This window comes from Dermacentor andersoni, chromosome 7 (genome assembly GCF_023375885.2).
Source record: "Dermacentor andersoni chromosome 7, qqDerAnde1_hic_scaffold, whole genome shotgun sequence".
NCBI classification, from domain to species: Eukaryota; Metazoa; Arthropoda; class Arachnida; order Ixodida; family Ixodidae; genus Dermacentor; species Dermacentor andersoni.
Genome location: NC_092820.1, coordinates 20090315 through 20110009, shown reverse-complemented (window position 1 = coordinate 20110009; position 19695 = coordinate 20090315). Strand labels below are relative to the sequence as shown.

The following is a 19695-nucleotide window of genomic DNA, read 5'->3' as shown; positions in this document are numbered from 1 at the left end:
CAGAACAGGACACACAGAACATGACACATAGAACATGACAAACACTGACCTGACATTGTGGTGTCTGCTTCTCATGCCATTAAAAGGGATGTATAGAAAACTGCACTAACTTGTCCAGCGACAAGTCTTTTTGAGATGTATTTGACACCTTGTCCAAACAGTGGTTCGAGGCACCCTGATAATGGCAGATCCCTTCTGTGAAACATTGGCTCTTAAACAAGGGATGCCTCAGGCTCAAGTCAATGTTTGGGCAAAAAGACTTGTCCCCTTGCAGAGACCTAATGCCATCCACACTCGTAACATGGCCAAGAAACTTCAGCTCTTTGTAACCCAAGTTGCAGTGTCCTGGTTTTAGCTTGATGCTAGCGAAGTGAAGTACCTTCTTCAAAGCTTGGAAGAAAGGTGACAATGTCATTTAGATAAACTAGACATGTGCCACTTAAAACCAGTAAGAACAGTGTTCATCAGTCTTAAAACGTATTGTCTCTTTGACTTGCTCATGAATCATGTTCCATTTTTCTACTGAATCTTAGTAAGGCTGTTGTTTCATATGGTGGGCATCTCTATACGCAAAGCATTCCCAGATGTACCAAGGGTACCTATCGTTGACAGGAACTTTAAAGACATGTTAGTGCATGCAGAAGTCAGCCAACAGCATTCTCCCATAATAAAAGCATGTTGTCGCCCCAGGTGCAAAACCTGCAGGCACCTTCAAAGTGACATTAAAATTAAAAGCACTGCAAATAGTTATACACACAAAGTCAAATCTAGCTTCACTTGTACAAGTTCAGATGTGACTTATATGCTTGAATGTTCCTTCTGTAAGAAACAATATATAGGTGAAATGGGACAATCAATGAACGTCAAATTAAATGGACATCGTGCGGGCACAGCTAAAAAGCTTCCCAAAGCCATTGCCAAGCATTTCAACCAACAAGGTCATAACTTTGATGAACTTAAACTCTACATTTTACAGTCAAATTTCCGTTCTGAACGAGAAAGAAAATACAGGGAATCATGCCTTATCCATGAGTTCAAGACATTACAACCAATAGGCATAAAGGTTTCAAAGGGAGCTTTAGAATCTACTTGCTATGCTAAATTTCAAGCTATAGGCAACAACACTTGGTGTGGTTGTTTAGTTTCTTCTTCTTTCCGTATTTTTTCTTTTTATTTATTTATTTATACCACTTCAGTATTTTCCTTTCTTTTTCTTTCTTTTCTTCCCCCCTTTTTTTTTCACGAGCACCAGTTTCTGCCGCTCCTTGTATTATCTCTTTCAGAGGCACAGTAGGCCACGACCACCAGCGAAACAATAGAGGGCTGCTGTGCACGCCGTTGACACGCCGGCTGACACACGGGCGTTGACACGTGATTGACAGACGGCCGTGTCCCTGGCCTTGTGCACAGCCCTCCTTTATTCTCAATTCGGCACTCTCGTCACTAACACACCTTCGCTCATTGCTGCACCCACCGGCCTTACGCCCTCTCCCCTTTAGAAGAACCCCACCTATATATACTGCAGCAAGAAAAGCATATGTCGCCTTGAAGAAGACAAGTCCACTTGTCAAAATGTTGGGTCCTGCTTTCACCATGTTCTCGTTTTACTCATCATCTTGAATTTCCATCTTCCGCCTTCCCCGTGTTTTCCCTGGATTAACACTAAGATAGTATCATACATTATCACGAAAGTCTATTTGTGCCAAAGTCAAAATCACTACACATATAGAAATTGTATTAGCTATCAACAATGTCTGCCGATTATTACTGCAGCTTGTATAGTCTGCCTGATGCAGACAGCACCTATGTGGCATAATTCTACGAGGGCTGTCATTGCCTCCTGGCCCCACTTTGCAGGTGCTGTGTTTGCAGGATGGACAACCACTGGGTATGTGCCCAATAACTCGCTGCTGGCTGGCCTAGTATATTGGCCACCCAGTGCGTGCTTGAATAGACTACTTAGGTTTCTGCGTATGTAAAGCTGCGTATGCACCACTGGCATTCTTGGCCGATCCCTTAGAATTGGTAGGTACAAGAGGTTATAGAAGCCTTAAATGTGTTTACATAAGCATCATATTTCTCTATGCCTCGTATGCCTCTCATCAGCACTCTTCCCTTGACCAGCATCCCCTTTGTCCTCATGACACGGAGAGCTAACAGCTACAGGCAACAAGGTTGATGCACGTGTCATCCATCACATTAACTCATTAACTCATACAAGCTTCGCAACATTTAGATTCCAACACTGCAATTTCTGACGTGCATCCCAGTCGTGGCTGCGCGTGGCAGCCACGCACCCTGCTTTATAGGTAATCTGCCACGTGTGATGTGTGAAAAGAGTGGGTGTGCCGAGACGGCAGGGCATCATGATCATGTAAGCTCTCTTTACGTGTGTTTACTGTTGAAGGTAGCGTAATCTCGAGTTTTGGTGACTCGTTGGAGCGAGAGGCAGATGAAGCATTCGCTCCCCACTGCTGGCACTTTTCCTGATAGCGTCATCCCAGTGCAGGCGATGCTATCAGCCACGGGGGCGGAGTGCACGCGAGTTGCTGGCTTCACTTAATTTGTACCGCCAATGTGAAGATACCGTCAACGTGGCATGAAACTGTAGCATTCATCGCCGACTCCAAAATTAATCAAAATGAAGTGTTCTCTTACTCAAATTCGCTTTTTTCGATTGCCCTATAATTCATAAAATTCTGCGGCCCCTTTCCGTGTAAGAAAACTTGGTAGGTGACTGCACTTCTTTGTTTAAAAGGCTGAATGTCGATACAACGAAGCAAATTGCTGATTTTACCTACTTTGTTATATCAAGGTTTTAACTGTATAACAACATAAATAAAGCCATATAGTATACTGTAGTCATGGGCGACTTCAATGCAAAAGAGGGGAAAAAGCAGGCTGGCGAACAAGCAATTGGCAACTACGGTGTGGATTCTAGGAACACTTGAGGAGATATGTTGGTAGAATTCGCAGAAAGGAATAAGCTGCGAATAATGAACACCTTCTTCAGGAAGCGTGGGAACAGAAAGTGGACCTGGAAAAGCCCTAATGATGAAACAAGAAATGGAATTGATTTCATACTTTCTGTCGATACCAGCATAATGCAGGATGTAGAAGTGTTAGGTAGGGTAAAGTACAGTGATCATAGGTTAGTGAGGGCTAGGATTCACCTTAATTTGAAGAGAGAAAGGGTAAAATTGGTCAAGAAGGAACAGGCTAACCTAAGTGCAGTAGGGGTAAAAGCAGACCAATTCAGGTTGGCACTTTCAAACAAATTTGAAGTCTTAGAACAGAGAGATGAAGATGACATAGAGGCAATGAAGAAAACCATAACTAGGCTGGCTTCAGAAGCAGCAATTGAAGTGGGAGTCCCCAGTCATTTCCTGTAAACCTTCCCTGTAAACCATTAAAAAGTCGTCTACCCACCACCTGAAAAGAGTATTACATGTTTCCTATCCATTTTTCTTGAAAACTGTCTGGGACTGGAATGACCTTCCCACTGATGATATTGTTACAGGGTTGAAAACAGTCAGATGTATATAAAACAAGTTTCCTTTTTGTATATGCCCACATGTGAGGAATGCTCACATCTTAACTTATCACTAACATATTTGAATGACATTGTTAACGTCGATCCTATGGTGAAATTTGTCATTTATGCTGATGATGTGACACTGTTATTCTCTGCAGGAAGTACGGATGAGCTGATTCTGAGAGTGAACAGAACGCTTGTGGAATTAGATACATGGGTGCAACTTAACTAATTGAAAATAAACCTTAGTAAAACGAAGGCTGTCATATACCGTGCAAAAAACAAGAAGATTAACATTACCTCAGACATTAAGCTGCACAACTCAAAGGTAGAGATGTAAGCACATTTATAATACTTGGAGTGTATTTCAGTGAAAATATGAGCTGGGTGGAATGTTATCAATGGTTCCATCCACTGTCTGTGACCGAACGTTGTGTAATCTGATTGCATGTGGGCCCCAGCGATTACTCTGGAACATTCGACAACTGATGTATAAAAGCCGACGCACTTGACCAGCTGATCAGATTTCGATGATCGCCGACTGTGTTCGCCGTTGTCGCCAGTCTTTAAGTGTAGCCTGCTTTTGTGGGCAAAAGTTTGCCCAATAAAAGATAGTTTTGTCTTTCACAGTATTGTTACCGTGTTCTTCATACGTCACTCCAAGTGGCAATATCGACCACGTTGTGTCAAAACTGTCTCACATCGTTGGATTGACATACGCCAACAGATACATTCTACCGTCAAAGGTTAAGCTTCTATTGTACAATGCGCTATTCTACTCACATATGAAATATTGTCAATTAGTTTGGGGGAACACAACAAAAGGTAATTTGCAAAGAATCATGATATTGCAGAAAAAAATGTTACGAAATATTGAAAACGTCCCCATCAGTCACCCTTCCCACCCTCCGTTCTTGAAGTACTGCATAATGAAAACAGACGAGTTATATCTACGTTGCCTGTGTTCACATTATAAGCTTGACGTAAAAAATAACAGATATTCCCTACTACGGTTGGCATCGCTTTCTAAAAGGACCACACTTTATGAGAATCGAAACACACAGCCATGACTAATCAAAATGTGCAGAACCGGATACGGACAACAAATGGTAAACAGAACGCTACTGCATTTGCTAAATTTCAGCCATAACAATGGATTCACTCCCGAAACAGCACTGAACCAGAAACTCAAATTGTTCTTCTGTGGCAAAACTCCTTTCCCATGACCAAATTTTATATGGTTTTTCATCTCTGCGCATGTACGCTATACGCATTGCAAAGTACTAATGTACTGTTTCATACTACACAAATGTGTGCCATTTTATTTTTCGTCTTTTCCTTCATTATGTAGCGCTTTTTACTTGCAGTTTTTTCATGTTTGTACGTTTACTTTAACATTGGTCTATCACGCAGTTAACAAACTTTTTATTTCTATAGTTAGTTATTCTCACTGTTGTGGGCAAGTTATTGCTGTATTACTATTACTATTTGTTTGTGGTTTTTACGTTGCCAATGCCAAAAGTGTTTCTGTTTCTTCTATTTTGTACTCCAGGGAGCTGGGAACTAGTCAAGCTGACTTGTCAGCTTTTTTTCCCACACTCCCTCACTTCATGAGTGAAATAGATATTATTATTATTATTATTATTATTATTATTATTATTATTGTTATTATTACAGATTTGTTCCCTGGCCAATGTTACTGAAGACTAGTTCTCACAGACTTACTTGCTGGAGCTATCTTCTACACAACATGCACCTATCCCAGGCTCTTGTAAATTGCAATAAAACTCTCATTTGCCCAATACCTTTACAGTTAATCTCATGGAGTGTGCAGAAACCTGGATACACGCAAACAGTTCAGCATACTAAACTAATTAAAGGCATTCCTCAAGTGGAGCATGCAACAGCTTCAGGTCATTCTCGCACTCACCTCCCTCCCCTTCCTCGGTTGGTGCGATGATAGTAACCGAGGCATCTTCCTTCTCTTCCTCCTCGTCGTCATTCTGAAGCTGTCCTTTCCGCCAGAGCTCCAGTTCACCTGCGACACCACCGCCACATAATGTCATTAAAATGACAACAACAGACTGTCCTGTACGGTGCACCTCAGCCAACCTCCCCATGCACTTGAAGAACAGGTTCGTGATTTGTTCCATCCTTCACACAACTGGTAATCAAACGAAAGACCCATCTATGTGGTATTGTTATCACGAACATTCTTGATGGCGTCGACTTCTTTTGGCCCCCAGAGCTGCCCAACATCCTGCCCACCCCAGAACTTACCCATAAAACTTGGCCTTTCATAGCATTTTAAAATGATTTACGGCACCTAAAGGACTTGCTGTCAGCTGCTTGGTTTAGCATGGCTATCCAATATCACTCGGCATAAAGTAAAGGCATGTAAACATAAATGTGCATGTCTTTATCTTTGCATATGATGCTTACTTTACTTCTGTAGCCCTGTGATGTTGAAGTGGCACCTGTCACCAAATTTTAATGTGTTAGGCATCCCTAATAAAGAGGCAATGCCTAGACCCAGCCACATTGCCCAGCCATGAATATGAGATACTTTCCCTAATAATGAGTTTCAACATGTTATCAAGAATAATAACAAGGCTCACAGGTGTGCAATACGCTGACAGTCCCCGAACAAAGCACCATCTTAAACACCTGCACAGGCAAGGTCCAAAGTTTACGGGATGCGAGTGCCATGAGAAAGTCGAACGTCAGCCCAGTTTTTGGCTGGCAATTATTGAAATTATTCCGGTCATCACACACACTAGTAAATGTACCATGCTGGGTGGCCTGGCTCAGCACCTATTCTGCTTTATGTCAGATCCCACATCCCATAAAGATTTGACTATACCTGTATGTGCAGAAACTTCATGCATGCACAAGAGAGAAATTTGAAGCAATTACTACTCTTAAGTATATTATAAGACAGTGTGTGAGACATATAAGACCATTCATGAAACAAATATGTCCTACTCGCCACCTCGTTTCACCTATTTTGTTTCATAAAAATGTTTTGCAAGAGTGCAGATGGTAATATTGCAGCAGGTGACCTTTGTGACCCATAGCCTCACACACGCATTAGCTACTCTATTAATGCACTTCTAAACAAACCATGCTTTATAAAAAGAACCATGAAATGTTCTCCAGAAATAAATGAAGGCCTGAGCTCATTGCCAACAGAACAAAGCCTGCCACAAATTAAACCAAGGCCAAGTCTTGTACAGACATAAATTAAGTGGACTAAGTTCCCACTTTGTAAATCACTCCTTCGTTTAAAGAAGGAAATTTTTTGCTTTATCTAGGCCACATCACCAGGTGTTTAGCAGCCATCCTTTCTGAAAGTTCCAACTGCGGCAAAAACAAACTCACGCTTTTCGTCCTCTGGCTTGAGTCGCTTGTTCTTTATGAGAATCTTCCTCTTGAGGTCGTTGGGACTTGGAAGCGGTACTGCTGGTTCCAACTGCAAGTATTAAAGCTCACTACTAGAAGGTCACCTTGAAATTCCCCTCGGCATTCACACCTAGTTTTCATCAGCCCTTGTACGCTCTCTGAACAAGGGGACCCCCATTCTTTCCAAAACATGCCTGTTTCCAAGGGCTGCTTGTGTGAAGCATTTTACCAGTGGGTAAATTTACCCATCACTAATAATATTTGCGCAAGCAACCATAAACTGCCCCATCAAAAGTCACCAAATGGCAAGGGAGAAAATTTTCCTGCAACTGTCAGTTTGTCATTACTCGTCAACTTTCAAGGCCTTGGCATAGCAACACACAAATGACAGTTTAAGGTTGTCTACTGAAAGGCAACTAGGTTCTATTCTTTCTTTTCTCTCTTGCTCAACCTTGTTTTCACCACATTAAATATATTCACACCGTGTCGTAGTCTTTCAATGGTTTTGTTGAGCACGAAGACAATTCCAGCTCACTTACCCCATCACCTAGTTCTTTTCACTAAGATTGGTGCACTGTGTTCAGAATTTTCCCACTGTGTCTCTCTGCAGACATATGTTTAGCTGCTTGTAAATGCAGCCAGCTATACATCGCAATGCAGAAGTGCGTGCATTGTAACTATTGGCTCCATTCGGGGTATCTGTTATAGATGGTTCAATTGTTAGAATGCAGCTGTTTTTCACTCTCTCGCATTTACACCTTGTGTTTGTGCTGGAACAGGTGTGCCGTGGGTCGAATAGGTTCTCCCGTTGCACCTGTTGCACGTTGCTGACTCTATCTTGCTCCTTTAGCTTTAAGCATTCAATTATTGTGACACACCTTGACCTCATACATATAATGTAAAAATTAAACTCCAGCAGTCTGAAAATTCTGGTGTGAAACTCTGGGCATATAAAAAGGTTTGTCTGAAATTTGATACAGAGCAGCAATTTGAAGCTGACTCAGCTGACATTCATTTGGCATGGCAAATAGTGCAGATGAAAAGGCTTAAGATACGCAACCAGAACAGTGCATCTTTACAGTTTGTACATCTCTTGTCCTGTTGTCTGCACCATTTTCCATGTTGGCACATAGCAGGCCGGGCAGATGCCCCAGTTCTTGTTTAACTCGGATATGTCACTGCAAAGCTGCAAACACGTCGCTCGTAACCCTAGTCAACAAACTACTTTCGATTTCTGTACCCATGCATAATGGCATGAAACACTGGCTTCGTCTATTCCTGCAATTGCCACGTCAGCTAAACATGAGCACAACTACTCCTGCTCATTTTTTTTTTTATTATCAACACATTCCTGGTCAAACCATAAACAAGTACTTCAACAGGAATTTATCTCGGAACTTGCTTACTTTTGCTCAAGCGTCGACCACCCAAAATAAAGTAGCCGTCCTTTTGTGCCGCACTAATCTCTTTTTACATTCTTTTTTCCCGAAGATAAATAGAGAGTGGAGTCCCTCCTGCATCGTTGCCACTGAGGGCCAAGCATTGTTCAAGCATGCAGTTACTGAACACTTTCTGGTGTTCGCTGCAAACTAATTTTTTTCCTTTGAATCCCTGTTGTTGTTTTGTTTTGTACTTATATTGTACCCATCCACTCAGTAATGCCCTCTGGGCCTTGAGGGTTTACTAATAAATAAATAAAAATAAATGATATTGTTACGTGAAGCTAAAGCCGAATACTATTTACAATTTATTCACAGGGAAGCTCACGGAGGCCGGCCAAAATGGCGACGCCATATCAAGCCGGCACACACGTCGTCTTCGTCCTCCTCAGTGCAGCCACACTGTGGCGGCTGTTCCGTTGCATCACCCCCGGCTGTAGAAGCACCGTCCCGGTGCTTAATCTACACATCCGCGGTGAAAGGTGTGTGGTATCGTTTTAGTCTTGCCACATGAATGATGTCACTTGCAGCTGATGATGACGCTGAGAGATCGGCGGGGATGATTTCATATGTGACATCGGTCACTTGTCGTACCACACGGTAAGGGCCAGTGTAGCGCGACAGCAGCTTTTCGGAAAGGCCCACACGTCGAACGGGTGACCAGAGAAGCACCAGAGAACCCAGAGAAAAGTGCACGTCATGATGGTGGCAATCATAGAGCCATCCCTGATGCTCCTGTGAGGCCTCGAGACGGGTGCGGGCGAGCTGGTGCACGTGATCGGCGTGTGCGATCGCGTCGCGGGCGTATTCAGTGGCGGAATCTGTGACCGAGGGCAGCAAGGTGTCCAAGGGCAACGCGGGTTCTCGGCCATACAGGAGATAGAATGGTGAATAGCCAGCAGTGTCATGACGCGAAGAATTATACGCGAACGTCACATATGGTAAGTGAAGATCCCAGTCGTGGTGGTCGGTCGCAACGTACTTCGAAAACATGTCGGTGATGGTCCGGTTGAGGCGCTCCGTGAGGCCATTGGTCTGTGGGTGGTAGAACGTGAACTTGTGCTTTGTCGAGCAGGAGCGGAGGATGCCCTCGACGACTGCCTAGAGAAAGCTGCGGCCACGGTCAGTGAGTAATTGACGCGGAGCACCGTGCACTAAAATGACGTCATACAGAAGAAAGTCAGCAACGTCAGTAGCACAACTTGTCGGGAGGGCTCTGGTGATTGCGTACCGCCAAGCATAATCAGTAGCGACGACGACCCACTTATTTCCGGAGCCGGAGAGAGGAAGTGGTCCAAGAAGGTCTAGACCAACACGGAAAAAGGGTTCGGGTGGGATATCGATCGGCTGGAGACATCCAGTTGGAGGTGTGGAGGGCTTCTTCCGGTGCTGACAAGGCTCACAAGCGGCAACGTAGCGCCACACGAAGCGGGCGAGACCCAGCCAAAAGAATCGATGGCGCACACGGTCGTATGTGTGCGAGACGCCCAAGTGTCCAGCCAAAGGAGCATCGTGAAGTTGCTGGAGGACAGTAGAACGCAGGTGCGATGGAATGACGAGCAGAAGGTCAAGGCCGTGTGGATCAAAACTGTGGCGGTATGATTCCCCTTCCTTAAGGAGAAACATCCGGAGAGAGGTGTCACCAGGCGTTGACTCCAGATGGTCGATGAGGGCTCGTAATGAAGGATCGCGGCGTTGCTTATTGCCGATTTCGAGCAACTGGGACACAGAGAAAACGCAAGTGATGGTGTCCGCATCAGCCGGGTCGTCGACGGGGTAGCGAGACAAACAATCGGCATCCTGGTGCAAGCGTCCCGTCTTGTATACCACGGAGAAGGTATATTCTTGCAGGCGTAACGCCCAGCGAGCGAGTCGTCCCGTGGGGTCCTTGAGCGAGGATAGCCAGCAGAGCGCGTGGTGATCAGTGATGACACAGAAGAGGCGTCCATACAAGTATGGACGAAATTTCGCAACAGCCCACACAAGAGTCAGGCACTCGCGCTCTGTGATTGAATAATTGCGCTCGGCGGGTGATAGAAGTCGGCTGGCATAGGCTATAACGCGATCATGTCCACGCTGGCGTTGTGCTAACACTGCTCCTATGCCGTGACCACTGGCATCAGTTCGAACTTCCGTTGAGGCAGACGGGTTAAAGTGGGCCAAAATTGGAAGCATGGTAAGGAAAGTAGTCAGCTGCGAAAAAGATGCGGCATGGTCAGGACCCCAAGAAAAAGGGGCGTCTTTCTTCAAGAGGTCGGTAAGGGGACGGGCGATGGTCACAAAGTCCTTCACAAAGCGTCGGAAATATGAGCACAGCCCTACGAAACTACGAACGCCCTTGGTAGACTTCGGGACAGGAAAGTTCGTAACAGCGCGAATTTTGTCCGGGTCAGGTCGCACGCCTCTGGCGTCCACGAGGTGTCCAAGGACGGTGATTTGGCGGCGAGCGAAGTGACATTTTGACGAGTTCAACTGGAGACCGGCGCGGCGGAACACGTCAAGAATCACTGAAAGGCGGTCTAGATGCGTGTCAAATGTGGGTGAATAAACGATGACGTCGTCCAGATAGCACAAACAGGTGGACCACTTGAACCCCTGAAGCAGAGTCCATCATTCGTTCGAAGGTGGCGGGCGCGTTACAGAGACCGAAAGGCATCACCTTGAACTGATAAAGGCCGTCAGGGGTAACAAATGCAGTCTTCTCTCTGTCCATGTCGTCGACGGATATCTGCCAGTATCCGGACCGTAAGTCGATAGAAGAAAAATAAGTGGCACCGTACAGGCAGTCTAGAGCGTCATCAATACGTGGCAAAGGGTACACATCCTTTTTTGTAATTTTGTTCAGGTGGCGATAATCCACACAAAAACGCCACGTTCCATCCTTCTTTTTGACAAGTACGATGGGAGAAGCCCAGGAACTACAGGAAGACTCCATAATGTCCTTTGCAAGCATCTTGTTGACTTCCTGTTGGATAACAGCTCGTTCTGATGCAGAAACACGATATGGACGTCGGTGAATAGGGTTGGCATCGACAGTGTTTATGCGATGGGTCACGACGGACGTTTGACCTAAGGGTCGATTGTCAAAGTAAAAAATGTCGCGACAGCCTTGAAGAACGCGGCAAAGGGCTGCAGCTTGAGCAGGTGTAAGGTCACAGGGAACCATCTTCTCAATGTCGACGTCCGTACCGTGCGATGACGTCACGGTATCGCCTGAGCTGTGACGATCCTCCACTGTGAATGGCTCGACCTCATCATCCTGCAAAGCGCTAATTATAGTCAATGAAATCCCCTGAGGCAGAACTTGCGCGGTTAGCGCGAAATTGACAAGGGGAAGGCAGGTGCAGTTGCCAGTAATTGTCAGCACAGTGTGCGGCACGGTAACACCACGTGTAAGTATAACTGCCGGAATTGGTGCGACCACGTAATTACCGTCAGGTACAGCTGGTGAGGACAAGTCGACCTGTGCCACAGAGTGAGGCGGTAGGCGAATAAAATCCATGCAGCTCAAACGGCTTGGAGGTGGATCCACAGGGTCGGCCACAAGGGGCAAGTGAAGGCGAAGTGAGCCGCCCGAACAGTCAATGAGGGCAGAATGATTGGCAAGGAAGTCCAGACCGAGAATGAGTTCGTGAGGGCAATGCTCGATGACAGTGAAGAGAACGAAGGTGTGTCTCTCAGCAATGGTGAGTTGCTCAGAGCACATGCCAACAATAGCGACAGCCCCTCCGTCGGCGACTTGTACAACTCGGTTCGGGGCAGGCGTCAGAACTTTCTTGAGCCGACGGCGAAGAGCAGCACTCATAATGGACACATGCGCCCCGGTGTCAATCAACGCGCACACAGGAACAGTGTCGATGAGAACGCCCAAAAGATTCTTGTTCGTGGGTAAGGTGAAGCGAGGATTTCGTGCCAATGTCGTCAATGCAGCTTCACCTCCAGAAGCTGCACTGTCTAGTTTTCCGGTCGAGGGTGCGGCGAGTAGGTCGGAGAAGAAGCACGGCGTGACGGGGGCGAGCGAGATTGGCGGCGGGAGGGAGAAGGCGAGCGGGAGTAGCGGGGTTGTGTCAAAGTGTCGCAGGGTCAGATGATGGGGCAGGCATAGAAGGGGCGAAGGAAAAGGATGCGCTAGAGGGGCGAGGGAGGTAGTCAGGATAATAGCGCGTCGGAGAAGTCCAGCGGCTGCGGCAGTGGCAAGCGACATGTCCAATGCGTCGGCAGTTAAAACAGATCGGCTTGTCGTCCACGGTTCGCCATTCGGATGGGTTGCGCTGTCAATAAGGAGTAAGAAGAGCGCGGTGAGGACGTGCGTGGAGACAAAGGTTCCGAGCGTACTGAACGAATGGATTGCAGGCCGACGTTGGACAACTCTTGACGGACGACGGCCTGGATCAAGGAGATTGTCACCGGAGAATGATCAGGTAATGGGAATGAAGGGGCCGCCGGTTGTGCCGCTTCGACCTCACGACGAATGGTGTGGGTCAAGTTGTCACATCGCGATGGCTGGTGGAAGAGGTCGTCACAGGATGACGTAGCAGCTGTGTTGGGAAGTCGCGTGATGTGCTGGGATACCCGGCGGCTTTTAGCATGCTCGAGACGGCAGCACTCCTTGAGGATGGTATTGATGCTGGTGACATTCATAAACACCAGCAAATTGAAGGCGTCGTCAGCAATGAGTTTGAGGACGTGATTAACCTTATCATCCTCAGTCATGTTCGGGTCAGCCTTGGTACAAAGGGCCAAGACGTTGAGAATGTACGACACGTAGGACTCGGTCGATGTCTGTACACGTGTGGCAAGGGCTTTCTTGGCATTGACTTGTCGACCAAACGGATTGCCAAAAAGGTCGCGGAGCTTGTCTTTGAAGAGATCCCAGCTCGAGATCGCCTCTTCGTGAGTCTGGAACCACGCCAATGGAGCTCCGTCGAAGTAGAAAAGTACGTTGGCAAGCATAATAGTCGGATCCCACCTGTGACTGGTGCTGACACGTTCGTATAAGCGGAGCCAGTCGTCAACGTCAGGACTGCCGACTCCGTAGAAAACACCAGGATCCCGAGGTGGGGAAACGGCGACGTAGGTCGGGGCTGCAGGCGGAGACGCTTGCGTAGATGAAGTGCCGCCAGCAGGAGCTGAAGTTGCATTGTTGCCGTTGCGACTGCTGCGAAGCTCCATGACGAGTACGGGGAACGTCCACCTCCACCAAATTAATGTTACATGAAGCTGAAGCCGAATACTATTTACAATTTATTTACAGCAAAGCTCACGGAGGCCAAAATGGCGACGCTATATCAAGCCGGCACACACGTCGTCTTCGTCCTCCTCAGTGCAGCCACACTGTGGCGGCTGTTCCGTTGCAATATGAAATCTTCATCAAATAATCATAATTATTTACAAAGAAAATTACTGTATATAAGCAGCTAGCTAGCTAGCCTTATTGCTACGTGATGTCAGCAAATTTTGCGCTGTGTCGTGACATCACTGCAACACTGATGGCACCATGGTGCACATTTACAAACAAACTTCAGTATCGGATTAATGTATATAAGTGTGTCGAGCCTTCATATTTGTTCAACATGTCATATACTTCAATTTGCGAGAAGCATGCAGTAGAGCCTATACAAGTTGAAAATGTGCATCCTTACTTTACCTTGCTGGCTGCCATCAGGGAGCTAGGAGGGTGTCTAAACTGAAGAAGCTGAGTGCATATTTAGGAACAAGTGGTGAACATACCGGATAACTTGGCAGTGGTTCAGTAATCAGCAGGTCACCAAAAATATCCAGGCAATACTTGGCAAGTTTATACTGCTGCTTTTTGCTACAGAGAAACAGAGAAGCATTATTGAGCCTTGACATTAGTGCAGCAACTGTAAATAATGAAATACACAGTTAATAACCCTAGCCCATAGAAGTCACAATGCCAACATTAAATCATTAAACATTTGCACTGATAATTAGCATATTACTTACAACAGATCACAACTACACAATGGAAAGAAAAAAGTGCTTTGTTATACAAAGATTTATTTAAGTGGAGGATATAAACATATGAAATTATCACTTTGCCTAAACAGCACTGAGGGATGTTTATAAGAATAAAGTGAGAGAGAGACATAGTTATTTTCTGATACAATTAGTTCAATTTGGTTTACAGAAGATATAAGCATACGCGTAGAAGTTCACCATGAAAGTTTCATGGAGAAGTCATGTTTAAAGCAATGCTACAGATTTCTCAGCAAATTTTTTGTCACTTGGCATGGCATATGTCAACTAAGCACAAACAAACAATGACAGAATGGGAAATGACCCTGTAATGCAACACTTTATTTTTCACTTTGCTTTGACACGATTTACCTTACAATGCCCATAACTCTATTTGGCATTTTGTGCAGCCTCTCTTTTCTTGTTGCCATCGTGATGTGCAACCAAATGTGCAAACAAGCTTAGGAACATAAACTTTAAATAGTAATCATTGACATCACAGTGGAACCACTGAATGATATATTTTTTTTTCTTAGTTCTTTAGTGTTGCCTTTTTTTCCCTAACATATCCAGAGGAGGGGGGGGGGGGGGGAGGCTTTTTAAAGAACATGAACTGACTTCCCAGCAGTTAACCCGCAATGTGCAGGAATGCAATGCGCTACGCAAGCATGCACACTTACCAGCAGTGATTTTCAAATGAAAGAATCACAGGATAATCGGAAGTCACAAATGCACAGTCTCTGATGGCATAGATGACATCCTGCAATAGAGAGGACTGACTATGTTGCAAGCCTTAGAAAGACAGGTGGGGTTCCCCAAGACAGAAAGTTTGGTCCCACCCCTGCTCTACACAGAAGTGTGCATGACCATAGAAGCATGAAAAGAGCACGAAACACCCAGGTATACATCCACCCACTATTATGGAAGAATGAAACATTGAACGAAACGATTCACAGAGAAACATCAGTAGATTCCATACAAGTATGAAATTCATTTCCTCATACAAAGAACACTGTGTCGGAGGATTTAGTTCTAATTAAAGAAGCACTAAAGTGAATTTCAATTTCCAATGTATGCTTCTGCAGACCCCAATGTGTAAGCCACTAATGCACCATTCTGCTGGAGTCTATAATTTATTTATAATATGCAGACAGAGAAGACAGCTGGCGACTCCACAGGCATTGATGTGGACTGCTGCAAGCCATGAGTCAATAACACTAGGCTGGTGCAAATATTAAAAAATTTTGAATATTTTATCAAATATTATGTTACTATTGAATATTTGCTTCAGCTCGAATTCCAGTATTCAAGGTTTTCAAAAAACTTGAAATGAACAAATACATATATTTTTCCATGTGCATCCCCCAATTATAATACCTTGCAAAGAAAAAAAACATTTAGGAGCATCACCCACAAAAATAACTGCATACAACACCCGAATCTTTGTAAAAACAGTCTTTAGTTGTGGATGCACGCATCACCCACATCATATCTCTGACCAGCTGCTCTGTTTCCCATCTCTTCAGTGAAACTGACAATGGAGAACTTTGCCCTAAAGGGGGGCAATGCGGTCTGCGCTGCTGTGAAAAATTGGCATGCATGGCTGCACCGCGATGGTACTGTGAATTTTTTCTTATTTTTTTCTTCCGAGCACTTGTAGAACGAAACGGCTTGAGCTTGTGTGTAGACTGAAACCATCAAGCTGAACTTGTGCAATCCAGCATAAGGTGCTCGCGTCGAGCAGTCAAGGTTGCACTTCGCAGCACTGCGATGACGTATGACGGGTGAGCAGAAAACGCTGCTGCGGCCTCGACCACCACAAGATTAGAGTAGACTGAAGGAGAACAGTGAACAAGGGCTTGCAAACAAATCTGTGCCGCTGGGGTTGTAAGAAGTGCTGCATTTGCACTTTTGCATGAAAATACCTGAATAAGAGCACTTCGAAAAAAAAAAAAGAACTGATTACAAACTTTAACCTGTTTCTTTTTTTGCAAGTAAGGAACCAACTTTTCTAGATTGTCAACATCTCGCTTCCATGCCAAGGTTTTATGCAAATTCAGCAACTACTTGCGAACCATTTGCATTGAAATTATGCGACAATAATTACTATCTGCTTTGACTTCACTTCGGACCAAAAAATTTATACGCACACAAGCCTAAATAATTCGCGTTATTGGTTAATGCAGTCTGTTGCATAGCTGAGACCTGCAGGTATGCGTCTATAAAAGGTACTAAAATCTGTAAAAGTAAATGACTCTTTCTTGACAGGTAATTCACAAGAGATAGTGCAGTTTAACGGAGCAATCAATCTCTAGGCAATGGTTTTCCACAGATGTTGAGGATCTATCTAAACAAGGCGTTTTTTGGTGTGGTAAAAATGGGCATAGAAGTGGCATAATATCTTTACAAAACGTAGCTGCTGTTATGCTTGAGAACTTTTTACCGCTACTGGAAGCCTATCTTAATAGTACCTTTATTTGTTTGGACAAACAGCTTTTATTGCAAGAACACGACATTTGCATTGGTTGGTGTATTGTGCAGCTGCTGTGTAATATATTCCTACCAAGTGTTGATCGCCTGCTTGCTGAAGCTTTTAAATGAGACAGCACTTTGAATATTTTTAAGGCTTTTAGATATATGGTCAACTTTTTGATTCTTGTTAACAGACAAGGGTCCTGAAGCACTGCGATGATATTTTAAACATTTTGAGAACTACGGCAAAAAGCTTTCGTTTACACATGAATTGCCACTATGTAACATCCTGCAATTTTTAGATTTAAGATTAAGCTTTCATGACAGGCAAGCTTGTCGGCAATATTTCCCACGTGCCAGCAAAGGGTTGCTGTCAAGCGATTCTTGCCATTCCAAAATCGTCAAGCGTGGAATCGCTACGCCCTGCCTGGACTCTGCTTTCAGGAAATCATGTACGCACACGATGCAGGCACCTATTGATAATCAGATCCAGCGACTTAAGAAAGCATGGTTCCTCGTCTCATTAGTGACGTTAGTCACTAAAACCTTTTATGAAAGGTAAAAGGTACAAGTGCCACAAGGGAGAAAGAAAGTGCCAGGACCGTAAAACATGCAGTGAATCGTTATGTTCGTAAGGTCTCCCATAACCTCAAGAAGGTGGTAGGATGGTATGGGGTACCCATTGCCTTTTCTGCCCCTGTCAAACTGGTTCGACTCTGCTCGAGAACCGCTCGTGAGGAGACCGGTCGGAAAGGCTTTGGCAAGAAACATGGCCCAACTCAAGGGAAATGTGCATGCATGAAATACAAAATAGAAAATACCCCTTACATGTGGCAAGTCCTACACTGGACAGACCGGGTGCTGCATAAGTGAACGAGTAAGGGACATGACCTAAATCTAAGGAAAGATGGCATGGCACATTTGGCAGTGCACTGCAAGACCTGCACGTATCAACCACGTTTTCAGGAGATGAAGATTCTCGGTAGAAGCAGAAATCAGGCAGCATTTGAGCTACTGGAAGCTTATTATATAAAAAAGAAAAGCTGAAGCCCTGTTAGCAATGCATCTGCTATCCTTTACCAATCGGAGGAGAGATTGTTCGACTGCTGGATATCATAAGCTTGTGAATAGCCTGCACATGTGTGTATGTGTACTGTGAACGTCTGAGCAAGTGCCCCTACCCATGCAAGCAACCCTCCTCACCCCTCCGTTTTCGAGTGATTTGAAATTGGCGCCAACTACCGAGCAAGCGCCCCCCTCCCTTTCTTCACGTAGTTCACTGCTGCACGCATTTTCACCGGAACACTTGGCTACAGTCTTTTTGGCATTTCTTTAAGAAATTGCATATTAAATTACATAACACGAAGCAATTTAGTGAGAAAAAAATTTATTGTTTAGCCGAACTTCTCCCAAGGCCAGGTATCTGCATAGCCTTCGTCAGTCGCCGTTTTGGTCAAATGTGCGAAGTGTCACATGTGAATTAAGTGCGAGACACATGGTGCAATTTTGCATGCGATCCATCATGTGACGCATCGGAGTCTGACTTGCCGCATACGACAATTGGGGACGCATGGTTTCATGGAGGGAGGGTTTTCCTTCCTCCATGCATGGTACAAATGAGCGAGCGGCGCGTAGCTTCGCCCAGAACCAGCACTAGTGCATGGACGCTCGGAATGACTGCGCAAATAAAGTGAAAACAGACGTGTTTGCACAGCTCTCTCATTGTAAACAAGCTGCCAATATAAACACGACTATGCGAGCAGCACAGATGGGGGGGCACTTGCTTGGAATTTTACGGTGTATGTTCCTGGGTAAGCATCCAAAGTAAATTAGTTGGAAGTGCCACCCATGCTGTCATCTATGTTTCCTCCATTGTGTGTGTCTTAATTTGTGGCAAAAACACGTCCTTCATTATTATTATACTAAGGAAAGACAACAGTGGGTGTGTCTGACTTGCGTAAATCATGCATCGCGATTGCTAACTGGAGACGGTGACGGCGTAACCCAGAAGGCTAGAGCAACAGATGTATCGGTCGAGCTGTCACTGACACATATACTGGCCAAACTTGATGTCGTACTAAGTCGACTAGGTGTGTTAGAAAGGCGGCAAGACGTGCAGTTGGCCAAGCTCCAGGCTTCCAACCAGGAAATGCTGGTGCATAGGACGGCAATTCAGGGTATTGAGACAGCATTGGGATTGCTTTCATCTAAGTATGACACAATTCTGCAAAAGTTGGAGGAACATAGAAAGGAACTTAAGGGAACAAACAAATAAAGTAACTGAACTGGAAGCCGAGCTTCTGGCCAAATCTGACAGGCTGTCGAATATGGAGCAAGCAGCAGATGATCTTGAACGGTACTCATGAAGAAGCAATTTAGAAATCCATGGTGTCAAAGTGACTGATAACGAGGACCTACAAAAGGTAGTGGAATCTATTGCAACCAAACTCGAACTTCCTAGGCCCAGTCACGATGACATTGAAGCCGTGCACAGAATCAAAGGCAAAGCTAACTCCGTCCCACCTATTCTGGTGCGATTTTCAAGGAGTGAAATAAAAGAGCGATGGATTGAAAAGCGGAACAGACTGAAGGGTGAAAAGATATATATACTTGAACAATAGTCTAACTTCCCGAGGAAAGAAACTGCTATGGATGACAAAAAATCTGGCGAAAGATAAGCAATATCGTTTCGTCTGGGTGCGCAATGGCAGAATACTTGTAAGGAAACACGAAGGAACATCAGTGTTACGCATTGACAATGAACAAGGCTTAAATAAAATAATTTGAAATGGTTGACCAAGTACACCCAACTGAACAATGGCTATCAAGGAAAGATAAGTGGGCGTCAGATCTTTCCAGTAGCTTATT

The 19695-nt window shown here is 45.0% G+C and overlaps 1 protein-coding gene across 1 annotated transcript in view; it reads right to left on the bottom strand.

The window, feature by feature from the left end:
• Nucleotides 1–19695, bottom strand: part of norpA (no receptor potential A) — a 307805-nt gene that overhangs the window by 132548 nt on the left and 155562 nt on the right. The window contains exons 14-17 of the mRNA XM_072289167.1: nt 15036–15115; nt 14107–14191; nt 6917–7007; nt 5441–5573 (exon numbers count right to left, since the gene is read on the bottom strand). Of these exons, the coding sequence (XP_072145268.1) occupies nt 5441–5573; nt 6917–7007; nt 14107–14191; nt 15036–15115 (389 nt within the window). The remainder of the gene's footprint in view (nt 1–5440; nt 5574–6916; nt 7008–14106; nt 14192–15035; nt 15116–19695) is intronic.